General features: G+C 47.3%; 2 protein-coding genes across 2 annotated transcripts in view; one reads left to right on the plus strand and one right to left on the minus strand.

The window, feature by feature from the left end:
• The window catches only part of LOC121874349 (zyxin-like), a 202,662-nt gene that overhangs the window by 110,839 nt on the left and 71,875 nt on the right, over positions 1–19,948 (minus strand). The window lies entirely within an intron of this gene.
• Positions 12,994–14,076, plus strand: LOC121874350 (DBF4-type zinc finger-containing protein 2 homolog). The gene has a single exon (XM_042378475.1). The coding sequence runs from the start codon at positions 12,994–12,996 to the stop codon at positions 14,074–14,076; it is 1,083 nt and encodes a 360-aa protein (XP_042234409.1).

Raw genomic sequence — 19,948 nt, forward strand, 5'->3', positions numbered from 1 at the left:
GAAATCTATGTTTGTCCTACAAGCAAAGGGTCATGGGGTGGGGGTTGGAGGGGGTTCTTGGGGGGTGGTTGTAGGGGGTTGGAGGGGGTTCTGGGTGGGGAGTTGGGGGGGGACGCAATACTAGGTTATACTGCAGAAGAAGCAACTAACACTGAAGCATAAGGAAGATGAGGAGCGGTGGTGGGTGTACGTAGGTGGAAGGACGGTGGAGGTGGGTGGAAAGGTCGGTGGGGGAATGGGATGGAGCGGAGCGACTGTGGTAATAGCGGTCGGGATGGAGGGATAGTGATGGGTGGAAGTGGTGGTGGTGGAGGAAACAAAGGATGGGGTGGGGGAGGGAGGGTGTGTGGTGACAAGTGACAGCAATCAAGGGAGGGAGGGAGGGAGGGAGGGAGGGAGTACTAGTCAGCTTACAATACCTGGAAAGCCAGACTTCTCGTGGCCGGCACAGCCTCCCTTCCCCCCCTTACTTCCTTAGGTGTTCGTCACTTTAATTCGTGGCGGCCATCTCCACCACTCGACGGTAACTCCCCCCCACACGTGGTTAACATGACACACACACACACTTATAAACTACAGTCATACCCACGTTCACATCCTCCCGAGTATAACCACAACACGCACACAGTCACAAGCGTGTAAACAAAACTCATGATTACAGTATGAGATTATAAACGAACTCGTAGTCCTTCACATACTCCAGAGAACAACAAGACACACGCACCAAATATCAGCATTAAATAAAAACAACGACAAAAAATCGCACCTCATACCAAACAACGACAAAAAAGACCGACAGAATTGTGTGTGTCTTTGTTTATGTATGTATGTGTGTGTGTGTGTGTGTGTGAGTGTGTGTATCCACCACCTGTAGCAACGTGCTCAAGGCGACGCACTCCACCCCATCACAACACCACCACGTTTTTTTTTCCTCCCGTCGCTGTGATTCCTCCATTCTAACTGGCCTCCTCACACCCCCCCTCCTCCTCCTACCCTTTACCCTCCTCTGACGGTTAGGTGAAAGTGTGTGGGAGGTGAGAGGCGAAGAGCAAGCACACACACACACACACACACACACACACACACACACACACACACACACACACACACACGTCTTTCTACTCGATTGTTGTCATTGTTTTCATTCACCGGGAAGTGTCTGCCAACCCAACTCGTCACTGTCATGGATAATATGGATATTACCCCCGCTGCTTATTTCACCTGATAATTACACACCTTAACGCTACCTGGGGAGTTTAATCATCAGGTAAAATAAGGTGGATGTTAGGTTAAGGTTGGCGTTTGGTTAGGTTAGGTTTGTGTTTGGTTGTTTATTGTGTTTATTCTTTAGGAAAAATAAACTTGGCTGTCTAATCTTCACACGATCCATATTTATTACCAAGTCTTGATACCTTAAGAGAAGAGGTAGACTCCCTGGTATGGTAACACGACATGTGAACATTTCCTCAACACTCCCTCGATTTATTGTTTCTCTCACGTAATACCATAAGTTCTGCACCACACATTTTGTTACACCCTGTATATATCAACTAAGAGATCATCGTCCAATTAAACCTTACAACACATCTAAGATTTTTTTTTCACTGGTTATAATAATGTCACTCAGTTGATCCATGGTAAGGTGCGTTTTCATCTATATATTTAATCTAAGACATCCCCTTTATACAGCTGTTTCTGGATTAACTTATTTCATTTCATAATATACAAAGTTAGTCGTTAAAATAATGAAATAACACCATGAGGAGTGAAATATAATCACATTAAATACTCCTGAAATCTGTTAAGTAAGATATTCACTCGGCGAGATAATGAACCTCAGCAGGAAGAGTTGCAGAGCAGTGAGACACACTCCTCCTTCCTCCATTGTCTCTACTGGTTGGAGTTATATTGGAGTCTCGGTACAATTTCGACGTCACTTAAGACCAGCAGCTTTGTGTCGAGGCGTAAATGACCCAATTATCCACGTTCTCACCTTTTTTTTTAGTTCAGGTAAAATCTAACCTATGAACCTTTGACGATTTGTACCGAGGAGAGTGTGGTGGGCGGGTGTGGGCGAGCGGTGTTCTCTTAATTCCCCGAGACTGCCGGCGTCTGCCTCCACACACCGGCAGAATTACCCTCGCTCTGCCGCTGATACTGTCAATGGCCAAACTCCGGCAGTCACCCGCCCTGACACAGCCTCTTGTTGCCTCCCTTAACACTACACGAACACGAGAGACCAAAACCAATCACCCGCCAGGCCAGGAATTACCTCAGTCCTCCTAGCAGCGTTCAAACAGTCGGAAGCCAGCGACTAAACCAACGTTCGTGCCCTAGGTTGAAACCACCAACTAAACCAGTGATGTAGCCCCGGCATAAACCAGCTATAAACCTCACAATCTACACATCTGGACGCGGTATCAACTCATAGGTAAATACTCATTACCAAGCCACGCACCACGATAGCTAAGAACCTAATTACTGGACATCAACTTACGTCCCAAACAACGGTCGTGAAAAAACCCCCAAAAAACACGGGATTAAAACAGCGATTAAACCAACGATTAAACCACAGATGAATCCTAAAGGAGAAGCGATAGTCACATTAACATTCAAGCTAAAACTAATATCGGGAGACCAACTACAGTATTGAAGTAGCGGTCAGCGTCTTGCCCGTTGAGCGACACGACGAAAAGAACGGCCGCCCTTCCTCAGTCTCCAACCAAAGACATCCTGGTTAGTGTCTCCTTCAGTGTGTGTGTGTGATGATGAAGCAACACCCCCCTCACACACCGGGCGTTTGTGTATTGTGTGTTGATGAGGCAACTGGTTTCCTCCCCCTCCCCTCCCCTCTCCTCGACATCCTCCTGACTGACGCTTATCACTCCCGCATGTGGATACTGTAGGTGTGGATAAAACAAAAACACCTCCCAGTACCGTGAATATATAATGAATCAGTCAGTTGTTTATATTTGTTTACTATATAATGATGAGTCAGCTGTTTGTTTGTTTACGTCACGAGTTTCAGAAATAATTGCGACGGTGATTATTATATTAATTCTTACATTTTTCTGTTCCCAAAATTCTCTCTGACCTTTACATAGGAGTAAACACATAGATGATTATGACAAACTAAGTGGATAATAGTCAGTTTTATAACAATGGCAGTAGTTGTCACGAGGTTACATCAACAATGACAAGCAAGTTATCCCTCATTTACGCTTCCAAGCTTAATCCAAACAATGATACCTAAAGCACATCACACATGTTTGTTTGTTTGGTATACTTAAGCTGCCTAATGCTTTCAACACTGTGCTTTAGTAATCATGGCGCTCTACCTGTGAGGGACCGGCGCTCTACCTGTGAGGGACCGGCGCTCTACCTGTGAGGGACCGGCGCTCTACCTGTGAGGGACCGGCGCTCTACCTGTGAGGGACCGGCGCTCTACCTGTGAGGACCGGTGAGGGACCTCTACCTGTGAGGGGACCGGTGCTCACCTGTGAGGGACCGGCGCTCTACCTGTGAGGGACCGGTGCTCTACCTGTGAGGACCGGCACCTGTGAGGGACTGGCGCTCTACCTGTGAGGGACCGGCGCTCTACCTGTGAGGGACCGGCGCTCTACCTGTGAGGGACCGGCGCTCTACCTGTGAGGGACCGGCGCTCTACCTGTGAGGACCGGCGCTCTACCTGTGAGGGACCGGCGCTCTACCTGTGAGGGACCGGCGCTACCTGTGAGGGACCGGCGCTCTACCTGTGAGGGACCGGCGCTCACCTGTGAGGGACCGGCGCTCTACCTGTGAGGGACCGGCGCTCTACCTGTGAGGACCGGCGCTCTACTGTGAGGACCGGCGCTCTACCTGTGAGGGACCGGCGCTCTACCCCGGCGCTCTACCTAGTGGACCGGGGCTCTACCTGTGAGGGACCGGGGCTCTACCTGTGAGGGACCGGGGCTCTACCTGTGAGGGACCGGGGCTCAACCACCAAAACGCCTAGAGCATATATTGTATTTATGAGTTACTTATACCGTTCATGAGCTCTTTTTCTGGACTGTTTTTTTTTTCCTTTGATTGAGTTTCTATTTAAGCAACTCACAAGGTCTCTGGGACGACTTTCAGTTGCACGACCTTTATACCTCTCTATGTAAGCCATCACCTGCACTACCTCCGCCAAATTAGCTAAGCACCGTCACTGTGAATCCTTCTCATATTGTTATTAGTATTATTTTCATTATTACCGGCTTTATTATCATCATTATTTATTATTTTTACATTATATATTTTTATTTTATTATCTGTAATTCCACTTATTATTCGTGTGGAAATAAGTTATTTCTTTGTCCCCGACGTCCAATTCCATTAACAATTAACACTGGAAATAATATATCTTTTTGTGTGGTGGGAGTTTGTTTGAGCGGACCAGAAAAAAAAATACTTTGTCTGGATTGACTACAACCTGTCTCTAATACCCCAGTTTTTGTCTGGTGAAGAAGGCGAAAAAAAATAATAATGGTGGTGTATTAAGCTGTCGACCTCGTGTAGCAAGAAATATTCGGAGCAGTTACCATATTGTCAACTGTTTATAGAGGACGACAAACTATACACAGGTGTGTGAGCCCTGGGTCAAGCTGGCGTCAACTAGGTCCAGTATAATACACCCAGGCTGCTAAGTAACAAGCCGCGAGGTCATCCACTCCTGACTATCCAAGGCCAGTGGGAGTGTGCAATCAGTCATCCACATGTTACCTGGAGGGGCCTGGTCAGCTCCCGCTAAAGTCAGGTCACCTTTTTTCTCTTCGTCTTTCTTTAAACTTATTATTTTCAAGATTATTTTTCTTTTTTCTGTCTCAAAATTCCAGTCTTATATTTACGAACCGAAATTATTGCTCACTACCTGACTTGGAGCGCTGCTGTGGCTTCAGGTATTTCCACCACCAGTAGGGATAAAAAAAGAGACTTCGTGGGTTTTTTTATCCCATGATTTTACTGGGGAAGTTTTTTTCCCAGATTGTGGTTGTTCTTGGGGGTCTACACCCGAGAATTCAAAAGTGCAGTCCTTGACACATCACTTGTTGTGCAGGTGTTACCTCACCAGTCCTTGACACATCACTTGTTGTGCAGGTGTTACCTCACCAGTCCTTGACACGTCACTTGTTGTGCAGGTGTTACCTCACCAGTCCTTGACACATGTCACTTGTTGTGCAGGTGTTACCTCACCAGTCCTTGACACATGTCACTTGTTGTGCAGGTGTTACCTCACCAATCCTTGACACTTGTCACTTGTTGTGCAGGTGTTACCTCACCAGTCCTTGACACATGTCACTTGTCGTGCAGGTGTTACATCACCAGTCCTTGACACATGTCACTTGTCGGGCAGGTGTTACCTCACCAGTCCTTGACACATGTCACTTGTTGTGCAGGTGTTACCTCACCAGTCCTTGACACATGTCACTTGTTGTGCAGGTGTTACCTCACCAATCCTTGACACTTGTCACTTGTTGTGCAGGTGTTACCTCACCAGTCCTTGACACATGACACTTGTCGTGCAGGTGTTACATCACCAGTCCTTGACACATGTCACTTGTCGGGCAGGTGTTACATCACCAGTCCTTGACACACGTCACTTGTTGTGCAGGTGTTACATCACCAATCCTTGACACTTGTCACTTGTTGTGGAGGTGTTACATCACCAGTCCTTGACACATGTCACTTGTCGTGCAGGTGTTACCTCACCAGTCCTTGACACATGCCACTTGTTGTGCAGGTGTTACCTCACCAGTCCTTGACACATGTCACTTGTTGTGCAGGTGTTACCTCACCAGTCCTTGACACATGTCACTTGTCGTGCAGGTGTTACCTCACCAGTCCTTGACACATGTCACTTGTCGTGCAGGTGTTACATCACCAGTCCTTGACACATGTCACTTGTTGTGCAGGTGTTACGTCACCAGTCCTTGACACATGTCACTTGTTGTGCAGGTGTTACCTCGCCAAAGTATCGGTTATGATTTGTTATAAATTTTGACACTGAAATAGTTAACATTAATTACAAAAAGTTTCTCTGGCTGTTGACTAACCAGTTCATTTTATTTGTGTAAAACAATACTGTACTTGTTACAGTGTCTGGCGCCCTGTACTGGTCACGGTTTACACCAGAGTGAGACGGGTCAGCACTAGAGTGAGGCAGGGCAGGACTAGAGTGAGGCGGGGCAGCACTAGAGTGAGGCGGGGCAGCACTAGAGTGAGGCGGGGCACAACTATCACCCTCCTTACTCGTAGAATCCATCAGTAAGTGTTGAGCTTGGCGTCACCCACCAGGTCCAAGCTTATCGGGGGAACTGCGGCCGCAGAGACAGAGCTTTAGCTGATGATGGTAGAGACTGGCCGTATTTTTCTGAAGGGCGAGACGCACTACAACAAGGTCGAGACGCACTACAACAAGGTCAAGACGCACTACAACAAGGTCGAGACGCATTACAACAAGGTCGAGACGCACTACAACAAGGTCAAGACGCAATACAAAAAGGAGTATATAAAAATAAAAATAAAAAAAATAAAAAATCGCCCAAAACATTTTCCTAGTCTTGAAGTGTGTGGTAAGTGTGTCTCCTGTAATTCAAGCAAGTGTCAATATTTATGGGAAAAAAAAAATACTGAGATGTGACAAAAACTTATAATTCAGGCAGCTTGTTAAAACATTGCCGCCATCACTGTGTTTATACTCAAATTTATTTCGACTGTTTTAAAATATATTTCAGTACTAGTCAATACCAGGACACTTGCCACTCTCACACGTGTAGTTTCCTGCACTACCTTATTCAGCTCACCCTCGACACTCAAGCTAACTTTTCCTTAGTCCTGTTAATGTTGTGTGAATAAAGACCACCATTTGTTAATTTCTCTGGCCTACAAAGACACAATACCTGGCATGATGAAATTTTTTTTTACCAGTAAGACCAAATAAGTAGAGGCGAACATTAAACTAGTAAACTGGCTGATCCTTGCACATCTTGGCCGCGAACACGGTGGCCAATTACAGGACCACACGAGGCACTTTTTTTACAGGTTCAAAATTAACAGATTCTTTTCTTTTATTACTGATGTGAATGGATCCCTGATTTTGCAAGTGGGAAGTGACAGAAATTGAGTACAGTGGCAGTCACACTCCGTCTATGTGTATTGAATAGAGGATTAGTCTACAGTGTTTTGAATCGACACTGTCCCAAACACGCCCCCGCCAGGCTCAGAGATCCAGTTCTCTACCCTCACCACCCAGCTTTCGGCCCTCACCACCCAGTTCTCTACCCCCACCACCCAGTTCTCTACCCTCATCACTTGTGTGTTCCCAGAGCACCCATTAGTGATACCATCAGTACCTGTGCCTCAAGAAGCTTACACAGGGGAGGGAGTCATAAACTTTGGGCAGGTTCTTGTGAGTTGGACTTTTTTCCGTTATGCTAATTTCTGGCAATATTTAGTCAATTTTCATGTACTTGAAATCAAAGCAACACGTCATTAAAATCTGGTTTACGACGAGGACGAGGTGAAGAGGAACGGTTACTACTAACATTAAACACACACACACACACACACGAGACATCTCCCATCACACCTTATAGTCTACTGTGAAATGAAACAATATCTAAGCGCCACTATAAACCTGCTTTCTAGAGGCACTCACTACACAGACCCTCTCAGCTCCATTATTTCTCCAGGTACAGGTGTGAAGGGCAGAGCTCCTACACCATGTTCACCACCAGTCTTAGCTTAGATTATCTTGGGACAGCTGTACACCGGGGTTACAGCACCAGCAGCTCTCCTGTAGTTAATGTAATTTATATTCTCACCTCAAGTCACTTCTAGTCACTGTATTTTCAAGTCTTTGTCTGCTACTTTCTCTCAATAAACCGTTTATTATTGAATATATTCTTATATTGTATCCTGTAGTCCGTCTGTGTGATAAACCTTGATTATTATTATTATTATTATTATTATTATTATTATTATTATTATTATTATTTCTAATCACATCATTGTTTTTGTTTGTTATCATTACTATTATCATCATTGTTATTACTATTATTATTCCCATTATTATTATTATTACCATTACCATCATTGCATCACATTTTGGATGATAGGCATCTTCCAACTCTGATACAGTACAGTATATACCTGGTGAGATGTCAGGGTGTCATAAACTAGTGCCGGTACAGTGTCAAGTTGCCACACCTCAGACCCTCCCCCCCCCCCCTCGAGTCACTGTATTAACAACCGGTACAAATTAGTTCAGGGTTTCAGAACACATCCCTGAGACCGACCCCTTAAATCTACCAATGTTGTTAGGTTGTACCCAGCAGTAAGGTCATCATGGGTCACCACTACCATACTCTCAAGCTTGACCGGTATTTACAGGGATTTAGGAGAGGAGAGGTTATGTTAGGGTTAGGTTAGGTTATGTTAGGGTTATGTTATGTTAGGGTTAGCTTATGTTAGGGTTTCCTGAAGGCGCTGTTTAACGTCTCTAGTAAATACGACCTCCAACGATTCTTTTTTTCCCCTCAAACACACTACTTCATCTTTCAGTTCTACAAGGACAACATCGCGCAGGAAAAACGTTAATATTCACCCCAGCAAAGCAAAATTACGCCCCAGTAGCATAAAATGCGCCCCAGAAACATACTAATTTATAAACCGTGTCAGAGGCAGCAGCATTGACCACTATCACCTGTACAGTAAGCTGGATACATCAACACTCGTCAAGCTGGACACATCAACACTCGCCAAGCTGGACACATCAACACTCGTCAAGCTGGACACATCAACACTCGCCAAGCTGGACACATCAACACTCGTCATCAGGTTGGAGGTGCAGGCGGGCGGCGGCGCGGGCATCATGGAGCGTGGCGGTCGGTCGCCGTCTCATTATTCGCCGCTGCGGCTAGTCACTTGGCGACCACAACAATGAGGCGGTGTTGCGTAAGAAGCGGTGGTTTAGGTACCTCCTCCCTCTGGCTCCTGATGTCAACACCAGCCACCCGACCTCGTACTAACCTGTGCCCGTAACTTATGTATTGTACACTCAGGGGTCAAAGGTTCACTCCCTCCAACACTGAAGCAGCATCGACCCTAAATGAGATAACACAACACCAGATGACAGTCAGGGTAAGTTAGGTGACTCAGTTTCACCACAGGGAGGAAACTTTTGTCCGTGAGTGTATGTCGCTCACCGATTATTGCACTGTACTAACAATATATTTTGTGAACTTAAACTTTCAGTGTCATACAAATTGTGTGTTAAATATGGCGGACGCTCCGAGGGTTCAGGATTCTCAGCAACGCATTAAGATAAAACTGGCGGCGTGGTCAGTGCTTCTGCTACACTGAGTGGCTGACCACCCAACACAACCGGTAGTTAGCTGCGCCTTAGGGTACCATAATTTAAGGAAATATAACAATTAAACTGAACTTAGGCCTAGGGCGCGGCCAAACACCCGTTTACCACAAGAATTTGACCTTCAGCTGTGACCTCGACCTGAGGCGAACTGCGGCCAAAATCTGAAGATTCTGACCGTCTAACCTATTAGAGTAAAGTATAGTTCACGAGAAACAAATTTATTATTACTATTATTATAATTATTATCCTATAACAATAATAATAATCATAGCTCTTATGTTATTATTACTACTACAATTATTGTTGTTACTATAATCATTATTAATATATTATTATTATTGTTACAGTACTATTATTATTATTATAATGGTGCCCTTGGCGCAAATTTGTATAAGGTGTAGAAGTTGTCGCCAACACAACAACCACACCCTAAGTTAACGAGCTGCATAACCCAGTGTCAAGGAATAGCCCGAAAAGACCGGACAACTCGCCAATTACTGCTGGGTAGATAAAAAATTGCCCACAGTTTCACCCATAACCGGGAATCGAACCAGGAACCACTCACTTGCGAGGCGAGCATGCTGACCATTCTTACATACGATTCAGAACCATGTACAGCAGCGATCACCCTCAACGTCACCAGTAAACGTGCAGATAGGTGAGGATGTGCGAGAGCTTCACATCACACCTGCATGGGTGATCACTACCCGGCCAAGTTTCCTTACAGAGGCTTGCCGCTCTTACTTCAGCCAGTGATGGTGAAGCACACAGCCTCAACTGCTATACTAAAAAACACCAAAAACACAAGAGATTTCCTAATAATTTTGAGCGTTGTGTAAACTTGAAGAATATAATGGCGAGTCATTCTTTTACTGGGTTAAGTGATTGTTACGATTGGTTAAGTCTATTGAAAGGCACAGTACACAGAAGACAACACAGTGACCTCACCCTCTTATCTTTAATCATTTACTACACGTAATAATCCCCACAAGGTGAGGTCTAGGCGCAGTTAGCCAGGTAGTAATTGAATTATAATGAGCCCGCCTAAGGAGCCCACACCTGTACGTAGCAAGTTTTAGATAATAACCACCACGTCTACTAAACTTGATACGATACGGAACTGACCGCTTCACATAGCTGGTGATGGTCGTGTTTAAAACTTGTGTTGTTGTGTATTCTTAATGAATATACTTTTAATAGAGCGTTATATTTCTTAATGCAGGTGCCGTCATCATCCACCGTCAAGCAAATTCCGATTTTCTGGTTACTCCCTCTGTCAGCGTACCTGTTTACCGTAGACAGACAAGAGCTGTCCATAATTATGATAACTTGAATTTATATAATACAGTATATCGTAAATTGTGCCTGATACATTGTTCTTGGCTAAAACTTCTATTGTGTCACAGTAACGACGAGGAAAAAGTTAAATGAGACACAAGTGAAAAACAAAGTCACCACCGAGATAATGATGATCGACGCCATTACAGCACCTCAAGGGACTGCCGTGTGTCACGTGAGGCCGCTGCTGCCAGGTCCGGTCTGAAACTTACACGTTCACCGGTGGTTTCGGGAGGCGGGTGTTATGCAGCACAAGGGTGAGACACACAGCTCAGTGGTAGCCGCTAACAAGGACAACCCCTAACAATAACGAGTCTTTGTGTCGTTTTAGCGTTAGTCAGATTTCGCGCCGATAACACCCTACAGGTGATGGAAGGCCCGATAACCATCTCCCGGTGGCTGGAAATCGTGAAGCCACTCTGCCGGTGAAGATGCACTAAGACGTTGCCCCTCGAACACCGAGGAAATTCAATATATTCTTTTGAGGACGGAGTGACCCTGGCGCCGCGCCCCCGGTGGATGAGGCCCGAGGAACAACAATGATGCATCGTAAATTCAGTGACTCAGACCTCTGTTGACCAAGGGGTTTCAAATGACGTACCGAGCGCTAACGATGTCGTCCATACTACCAAATCATTATGTCGACCCATCACCCGGGTCACAGTGCTGCCCCATCGGTAATAACAGCGCCGCGACTTGGACTTATTGGAGAGGATGTCGCCTTATCTCGTCCTGCAGGTAACAACAGAGCCGTCATGTCGTCTTACAGGTAACAACGGAACCGCCATGTCGTCCTTCAGGTAAAAACGGAACCGTCATGTCGTCCAACAGGTAACAACGGAGCCGTCATGTCGTCCAACAGATAACAACGGAGCCGTTGTCTTCCTACAGGTAACAACGGAGCCGTCATGTCGTCCAACAGGTAACAACGGAGCCGTTGTCTTCCTACAGGTAACAACGGAGCCGTCATGTCGTCCAACAGGTAACAACGGAGCCGTTGTCTTCCTACAGGTAACAACGGAACCGTCATGTCGTCCAACAGGTAACAACGGAGCCGTCATGTCGTCCAACAGGTAACAACGGAGCCGTTGTCTTCCTACAGGTAACAACGGAACCGTCATGTCGTCCTACAAGTAACAAAGGAGCCGTCATGTCGTCCTACAGGTAACAAAGGAGCCGTCATGTCGTCCTACAGGTAACAAAGGAGCCGTCATGTCGTCCTACAGGTAACAAAGGAGCCGTCAATGCGTCCTACAAGTAACAAAGGGCCGTCATGTCGTCCTACAAGTAACAAAGGCCGTCTCGTCCTACAAGTAACAAAGGCCGTCATGTCGTCCAAGTAACAAAGTACAGGTAACAAAGGCCGTCAGTCCAACAGGTAACATCATGTCGTCCTACAAGTAACAAAGGAGCCGTCATGTCGTCCTACAGGTAACAAAGGAGCCGTCATGTCGTCCTACAGGTAACAAAGGAGCCGTCATGTCGTCCTACAGGTAACAAAGGAGCCGTCATGTCGTCCTACAAGTAACAAAGGAGCCGTCATGTCGTCCTACAGGTAACAAAGGAGCCGTCATGTCGTCCAACAGGTAACAACGGAGCCGTCATGTCGTCCTACAAGTAACAAAGGAGCCGTCATGTCGTCCTACAAGTAACAAAAGAGCCGTCATTTCAGCGACCTCTGATATAATGGTCTACCTACTCTCCTCGCTATAGTAGTCCCAGGTTCGATCCCCGGGCAAAGTGAATTTAACGACTAGTTTCTTTACATCTGTGTACCTAAAAGCATTTGATGGATCGTTAGCCAGAGCAGTTGAAGAGTTGTACGGCTCTTCTTAAGTTATTCCTTGACACTGGGTCATATAGGTCGTTAACTCAGGATGCGGTTGTTGTGTTGGCAACAGTTCTACACCTCTAAGGGTCGCAGCCACACGAGCGTATATTTTGTCGCCAACATGTGACCGACAAGACGGAGTGAGAGACAGGGTGCGGCTGCGTCCACTAGATCGGCGATTCTTCTTGTTGATCACATGTTGGCGGCAAAATGTACGCTGGTGTGGCCGCTCCCTAACACGAGGTGCAGACATTATAAACAACGAGCCCCACGGTGTCCGCCTTATGTTACCAACGGGCCCCGTGATGTCCGCCTTTCGTTACCAACGGGCCCACGATGTCTGCCTATCGTGAACAACGGGTCCACGATGTCCGCCTTATGTTACCAACGGGCCCCGTGATGTCCGCCTTTCGTTACCAACGGGCCCACGATGTCCGCCTATCGTGAACAACGGGTCCACGATGTCCGCCTTATGTTACCAACGGGCCCACGATGTCTGCTTACCGTTAACAGCGAAGCACGATGTCCGCCTATCGTTAACAACGGGCCCCGATGCCGCCTATCCACCAACGGGCCCAGTGATGTCCGCCTATCGTTAACAACAGCCCCACGATGTCCACCTATCGTTACCAACGGGCCCCACGATGTCCGCCTATCGTTACCAACGGGCCCACGATGTCCCTATCGTTACCGTGCCAACGATGTCCGCCTATCGTTAACAACAGCCCCACGATGTCCACCTATTGTTACCAACGGGCCCCGATGTCCGCCTATCGTTACCAACAGGCCCCACGATGTCCGCCTATCGTTACCGTGCCAACGATGTCCGCCTATCGTTACCAACGGGCCCCGATGTCCACCTATCGTTACCAATGGGCCCCACGATGTCCACCTATCGTTACCGTGCCAACGATGTCCGCCTATCCTTACCAAGGGCCCCGATGTCCGCCTATCGTTACCAACGGGCCCCACGATGTCACCTATCGTTACCGTGCCAACGATGTCCGCCTATCGTTACCAACGGGCCCCACGATGTCCGCCTATCGTTACCGTGCCAACGATGTCGCCTATCGTGTCCACCTATCGTTACCGTGCCAACGATGTCCGCCTATCGTTACCAACGGGCCCCGATGTCCGCCTATCGTTACCGTGCCAACGATGTCCGCCTATCCTTACCAGTGTCCGCCTATCGTTACCAACGGGCCCCACGATGTCCACCTATCGTTACCGTGCCAACGATGTCCGCCTATCGTTACCAACGGGCCCACGATGTCACCTATCGTTACCGTGCCAGCGATGTCCGCCTATCGTTACCAACGGGCCCCACGATGTCCGCCTATCGTTACCGTGCCAACGATGTCCGCCTATCGTTACCAACGGGCCCCACGATGTCCGCCTATCGTTAACAACAGCCCCACGATGTCCGCCTATCGTTACCAACGGGCCCCACGATGCCCGCCTATCCTTACCAACGGGCCCCGTGATGTCCGCCTATCCTTACCAACGGAGTTAACATCTCGCCTTGTAGAGGGTGTTATCCAGTGTGATACTACCAAACATCACAGGTTTTGTACTGCACTGTACTTTACTGTACTGTACTGCACTGCACTGCACTGCACTACACTGCACTGTACTGTACTGTACTGTACTGTACTGTACTTGACAACGAGGATCACAACGCAACAGAGAACAGAACAACCGGCCGGAACGACAAGTAAACTGATAACTGGTAAACTAATAAATTAAAATTTAAAACTGAACCACCATGTTGCCGCCCCATCGCTAACAACTGAGGCATAGCGTCACTTTACCGCTGAAAGCGAAGCAACAAGTTCGGTAACAACGGAGCGCGATGCTGTCCTGCTGGGAAGACGGGCACCATAATGTACCGTAGGTGACCATACGGCGCGCGGTACAGGAGGTTCGGGGACGTACGTATGGTCTATGTGAGGTTCGGGGACGTACGTATGGTCTATGTGAGGTTCGGGGTGCAGGTCGTGATGCCTCCTAACCTAACTTACCTCTTGGCTATGGCTGCTGGTGACTGCAAAAAAATATCTCCAAGTTTCCCCTGTAAGTGAAGGACGCAGCGCTCACTGCCTCCCCTCAACACCTTAGACGTTCACAAATAGGGTGGTGGACGAGTGGAACAAGCTTAGCAACTTTGTAATAAGTGCTGGAACGCTGGAAAGTTTTAAAAGGAGGCTAGATAGATTCATGGATGATAGAGAGTGGTAGTAACTCTCGACAGGAGCTGCCATGCACAGACCAACCGGCCTATTGCAGACTCCTTATTTTCTTATGTTCTTACGTCCACAGTAGCGAACATTACAACACTCATTATATAATATCCCAACCAGGAATACATCACAACAAACTTACATAGTCCAAGTGATTACGTTGTTACTGATAGAATTTTTTTACAATGTTTCTGTTGGATTCAGTTGAGGATTTGCTTAGTGCACTGGTGGCCGCCGCGTCTTACAACATGTCCTTCCCACGACCACTATAACGCCATGGCCTCTGTAACACAAGAGCTCACACTATGGCTCGAGATCGACCCCACATATGGTAATCATTGTCCTGTCTCTACGGTTTATCTTTCACCAATAATATCTAACCAGCGTCTAAGGAGTAACTAGGAATAGCACCAGTACTGTGTGACTCCTACTCATACCATACAATGAAGCGATAGCACCAGCAGCAGCACACACACACGCACGCACACACACACACACACCTCCAAGACATCGATGAATGACTCAAGACACCCGAGAAGACCAACAGAGCAACATAAGACACGGTAGCAACCCCCCACGCCTTTCCACCACCACCCCTGTCTCCCACCTCCACCCACCCTTCCACCGCCACCCACCACCCCGCCCTTCCCCCACCCCGCACCACAATCCACGCTTGCGGGTGGGTGGTGAGGGAGGTAGAAGGAAATGGTAAATGGGTGAGGAAGTCGGTGGGAGTGTGGTGGGGATGGATGAGAGGAGTGTGTGAGTGATGGGCGTTGTCTGATGGGTGATATATGCAGTGGGCGTCGAGGTGTGAGGAGGTGGTGGGGGAGTGAGGTGAGGTGGTGGGAGAGTGAGGGGTGGTGGGAGAGTGAGGAGGTGGGGTAGTGAGGGGGGGAGGAGGTGGTGGGAGGTGAGGTGGTGGGGGAGTGAGAGGTGGTGGGAGGAGGGTGGTGGGGGAGTGAGGTGGTGGGGTAGTGAGGTGGTGGGGGTGAGGTGGTGGGAGTGAGGGTGGTGGGGGAGTGAGGGTGGTGGGGGTGAGGGGTGGTGGGGGTGGTGGGGGTGGTGGGGTGGTGGGGAGTGGGGAGGTGGTGGGGGTGAGGGGTGGTGGGTGGGGGGTGGTGGAGGTGGGGGTGCCGGTGGTGTGGGGTGCCGGTGGTGTGGGGTGCCGGGTATGGGGTGCCAGGGGTGTGGGGTGCTTGGGGAAGTGAGAGTTAAGTGTTGGTAGGTGAGGGGTGCCTGGAAGTAGGTGACCCCTGCCTATGAGAAGGTGGAGGGTGCCAGCTGAGACAGTTCTGGACTTGGCTTGTATTCACCGAAAGCAAACATCCCTAAAGGAGTGCATGTGGACCAAGGAGCGGTAATGAACGTAAGGAAAAACGAAAAAAAAAAGCGAGAAAGGGCGGAAAGAAGAAAACCTAGAGAGGGGGAGATGAAAATATTAGAAGTAAAAAGAAAGTTAAAAACCAAGGAAAAAAAACTAATCAACGGAAGTATGTTGATGAATAGAGGGAGAAGGGGAGACTGTAGTGAAGGATGTAGGAAGCAGGATGGAGGAAGGGGGAAGAGGGGGGTAACAGAGGAAAGTGTACAGAGGGAGGGTAGAGGAGAATGGGGGAGGAGGAAGGAAGATATTGGGGAGAAGGAGGGAGATATTGGGGAGGAGAATGGGGGAGACACTGGGGAGAAGGAGGGAGAGAAGGAGGGAAGCCTCGCCATCTGTAACTGGTACTCTAACTTACTGTGGCTTGTGATGTAGTGTCATGATAACAATTAAACTACAATACTACTACTACACACACATTAACAACAACAATAACAGGATATATTAATGATACAAACAACTTACCGACAATAATAACAATGATAACAAAAGCTCTACAATACATTACAGCATTACACTAAGCGTTATAACAGCATCATCATCATCAATCAACACTTCACTGTAATTAACCATAATCAACACTCATTAGCAACTCAATATTAACTCGAAACCAAAACTACAACAGTGACAGTGTCTTGATCAAATCCCAAAATTAAAAAATCCCTACTGGCACCCCACACACACACACAAAAAAAAATACTGATTAATAGCTAAAAAAAATAGTATCGGTAACCCACCATAAAAAACTGATTAATAGTATAATAAAAACACTAGTAAACTTGCCCCTCCCCCAACCCCTCTACAAATAAAAAAAAATTAATTAATAGCAAAAAAAATGGTCCATGAAACAGTAAGAACAACAATATTTACTAAAATCTGGATAAAAAAAGTGTAAAAAAAAAGTGATATACCAGCATGAACGCGGAATATTATAGAAGTTAGGTAGAAGGCATGCAGATGTGTGTGTGTGTGTGTGTTGATCTCCAGCTGGAACATCAGTTGGCGATAAAAACACGCCACTGAACTCATTCTATATAAGTAGATTAGTAATGGCAGCGTAATCTGTATTTATATGCCGGACTATCATGTCGCCTCGAGAGCAAAGCTTCCCTAATTACATGCAAATGGGCGAGGCTGGGTTAATTATTGTAGGAAACACCAGCACGGTATTGTACCTGTTATGGCTTTTATCTCTCTTCCCTTTTTTGTACTTGTTTGTGGGTAAAGCTAAGCAGCCCGCTGATCTTGACCACTACCTTTTACAGCTGTATGTGTGCGTGTGTATGAGTGTATTTTTGAGAGTTTATACCAGGTATGTATATAAACCATACTCCATATACTGGTGAAACAATAACACAACACAATAACATAACACAGGCGTCACAAACATACAGTTCAAAATTTAGATTACAAAAAAAAATACAATAACAAAAATGATTGTTTTAAATTAATTTCGCTCTCCTGAATTAGATCACTTATGAAAAGTACACGAAGAAAAAAATCCTTCCACCTTGAAAAATAAAATAAAAGAGGAAAACTGATACAAAGACACACTGTATGTATACATTCACTTGTGTCTAAGGAATACAGCCCAGTAGATAAACCAATTAACAAACAACTTATCCACAACCACATAGAAAGGAAAAAAAAACATCAACAACAGCATCACAACTTACCACTCGGCCAATGGTCACTAGAGTACTTACTGGTGATGACATTATCGTTGCAACACGTATGGAGACTCAAACATGTGATAAAACAAAGAGAGAGAGAAGTAAGCACACCGGGTAAGACCTCTCACTAACCATGTGTAGTGCAGGATCCGGACTCAGATGGCATGCCACCCTAGCCGTGCATAGTGGCATCAGAGGTGCATCTTGTACAGCCGACACGATCTGTCTGTCAGGAGGGGGTGGGGGAGGTAGTCACTACCCCACACTCATCATGTCTTCTGCCAAGTGTTTACTTTCGTACACTCATGACGGTAAAAGAGTCTGAGCATGTCCTCTCTATTGGTGGTGGGCGTCAGTGTGCACCTCGGGCGGTGTAGCCTCCCTCCATATCTTGGTAGTGGGTCGTGGGGGAGGATGGGCGGCCACTTAAGGAGCACTTTGTGACGCTAATCCTGTAATGCTTCTACTTCCCCGGGGACACTCACTGTCTCACCGCCCAACAAACTTAAATCAACGACAGACTTGAAAGACTTGTTTTCGGCAATCGACTTAAAATTATCATCACGTTTATCGGGGGAGAGGTGTGAGCAGCGTCACTGGGAAACAGCACTTTTTCTTATCTAAACCACCTTATCTCCACGCCAACTGCACGATCACTCCAATAACACTTTTTTTAAAAATTCGCCGAACTGGGTGTAAGTAAATGTAGTTCCTCTTTCCTCATTTAAGATTATACCAAGTTTCACGTCTGGCTGTCAGTTACGACTCACTTGTGGTCCTCTGCGTCTTACCCGGCCAGGACAAGTTAGTGTGAGCGTCATACAACACTCAGTAAACAATGTTGGCACACCTCACTGTCAGTGTCCTAGGAGTGGCACCACACATGACCATCACCCGGCACGTTAATATGTCACGTATGAGGAGCAGGTCGGTGAGGCGAGTCGCCTGACCTGCCTACTTTCACGCCGCCGCCGTCCCGGGAAGGCGGTCAACACAGACGGTTGGCACTGTTGGGTTATGGGGGAGGAGGTGCGATGTGGCACCGGGCAGTGACACCCCGGGGGGATGAAGTGACACCTTCACTACTGAGGGAGGAAAGTTGTGGTAGGAAGATCGCCGAATTTGTGCCTGCTGGCCGGGACCTCCTGCCTCCCACTGTTCGGGTGAGGCAACCGCTGACACCACTCTACGATACCTCTGTGTGTACCTCCTGTCTCCTATCCTTGCTGAGTGCCTGCCTGCGTGTGTGCCTAGCTGGTGGCACGCCCCGACCCGGCCTGCTGCCTGTCTGGCCTGGCCTGCTGGTGGTCTTCCCGTGGCCCGTGTCACGGCCACTCCTGAATGTGTGTGTGTGTGGCCGTGTGTGCTGGCCTCACTCATATGCACCACTCATGTGCACCTGTGATCACCTCCTGCACACCCCGCGGACTGACGCTCATGTTCACTGCGCCGCTCGTCGAGACCCACTGTAAAGACTAGCGAAAAAACCCAGCGAGTGGGACGAACCCATAAAAAACCAGGGACAAAAAACGCGCGCGGACTTGCGTTGCGCAGATGGTGCTCCCATCTAGCGGCGGCCCCGCCAACCACCCTGTTGCCAGACGCGTTGGTGCAACACCGCGCGCCAACATTTCGCGTTGCTTGAAAATTCATTGCATTTTTAGGTACAGATAAGACCCTTCCATTGCAGATAAGGGTAAAATATAACACATAACTCTCGCAAGCAATAAAATATAGTAGAATTACGAGTGATAACAGTTATTCTGCATAAGAATAGACAAGACACCATCCGTAGCTGGATCCATACGACTTGTGGAACAATCGTTTTGTCAATAGCGCTGTGTAACTCATAATTCAGGAATATACTAGACATTGATCTAGTGTTAGCTTGCTGGACGCCTTTAGGTTACCATGTATAGGTTACATTAAAAACTATAACTAATAAAAATGATCAAATAAGATCTTTGTGATCGATCTCACTGGGCTGGCCAAGTTTTACTTATTACTGCTGATGAGGACATAACTTGGATAATTTCTGATAGTTCAAGAGGCTCTGAGTGCACGTCTTAGTCGCTCTACGACTCGCCA

Source organism: Homarus americanus, unplaced genomic scaffold (genome assembly GCF_018991925.1).
Source record: "Homarus americanus isolate GMGI-L3 unplaced genomic scaffold, GMGI_Hamer_2.0 scaffold50959, whole genome shotgun sequence".
Classification (NCBI taxonomy): Eukaryota; Metazoa; Arthropoda; class Malacostraca; order Decapoda; family Nephropidae; genus Homarus; species Homarus americanus.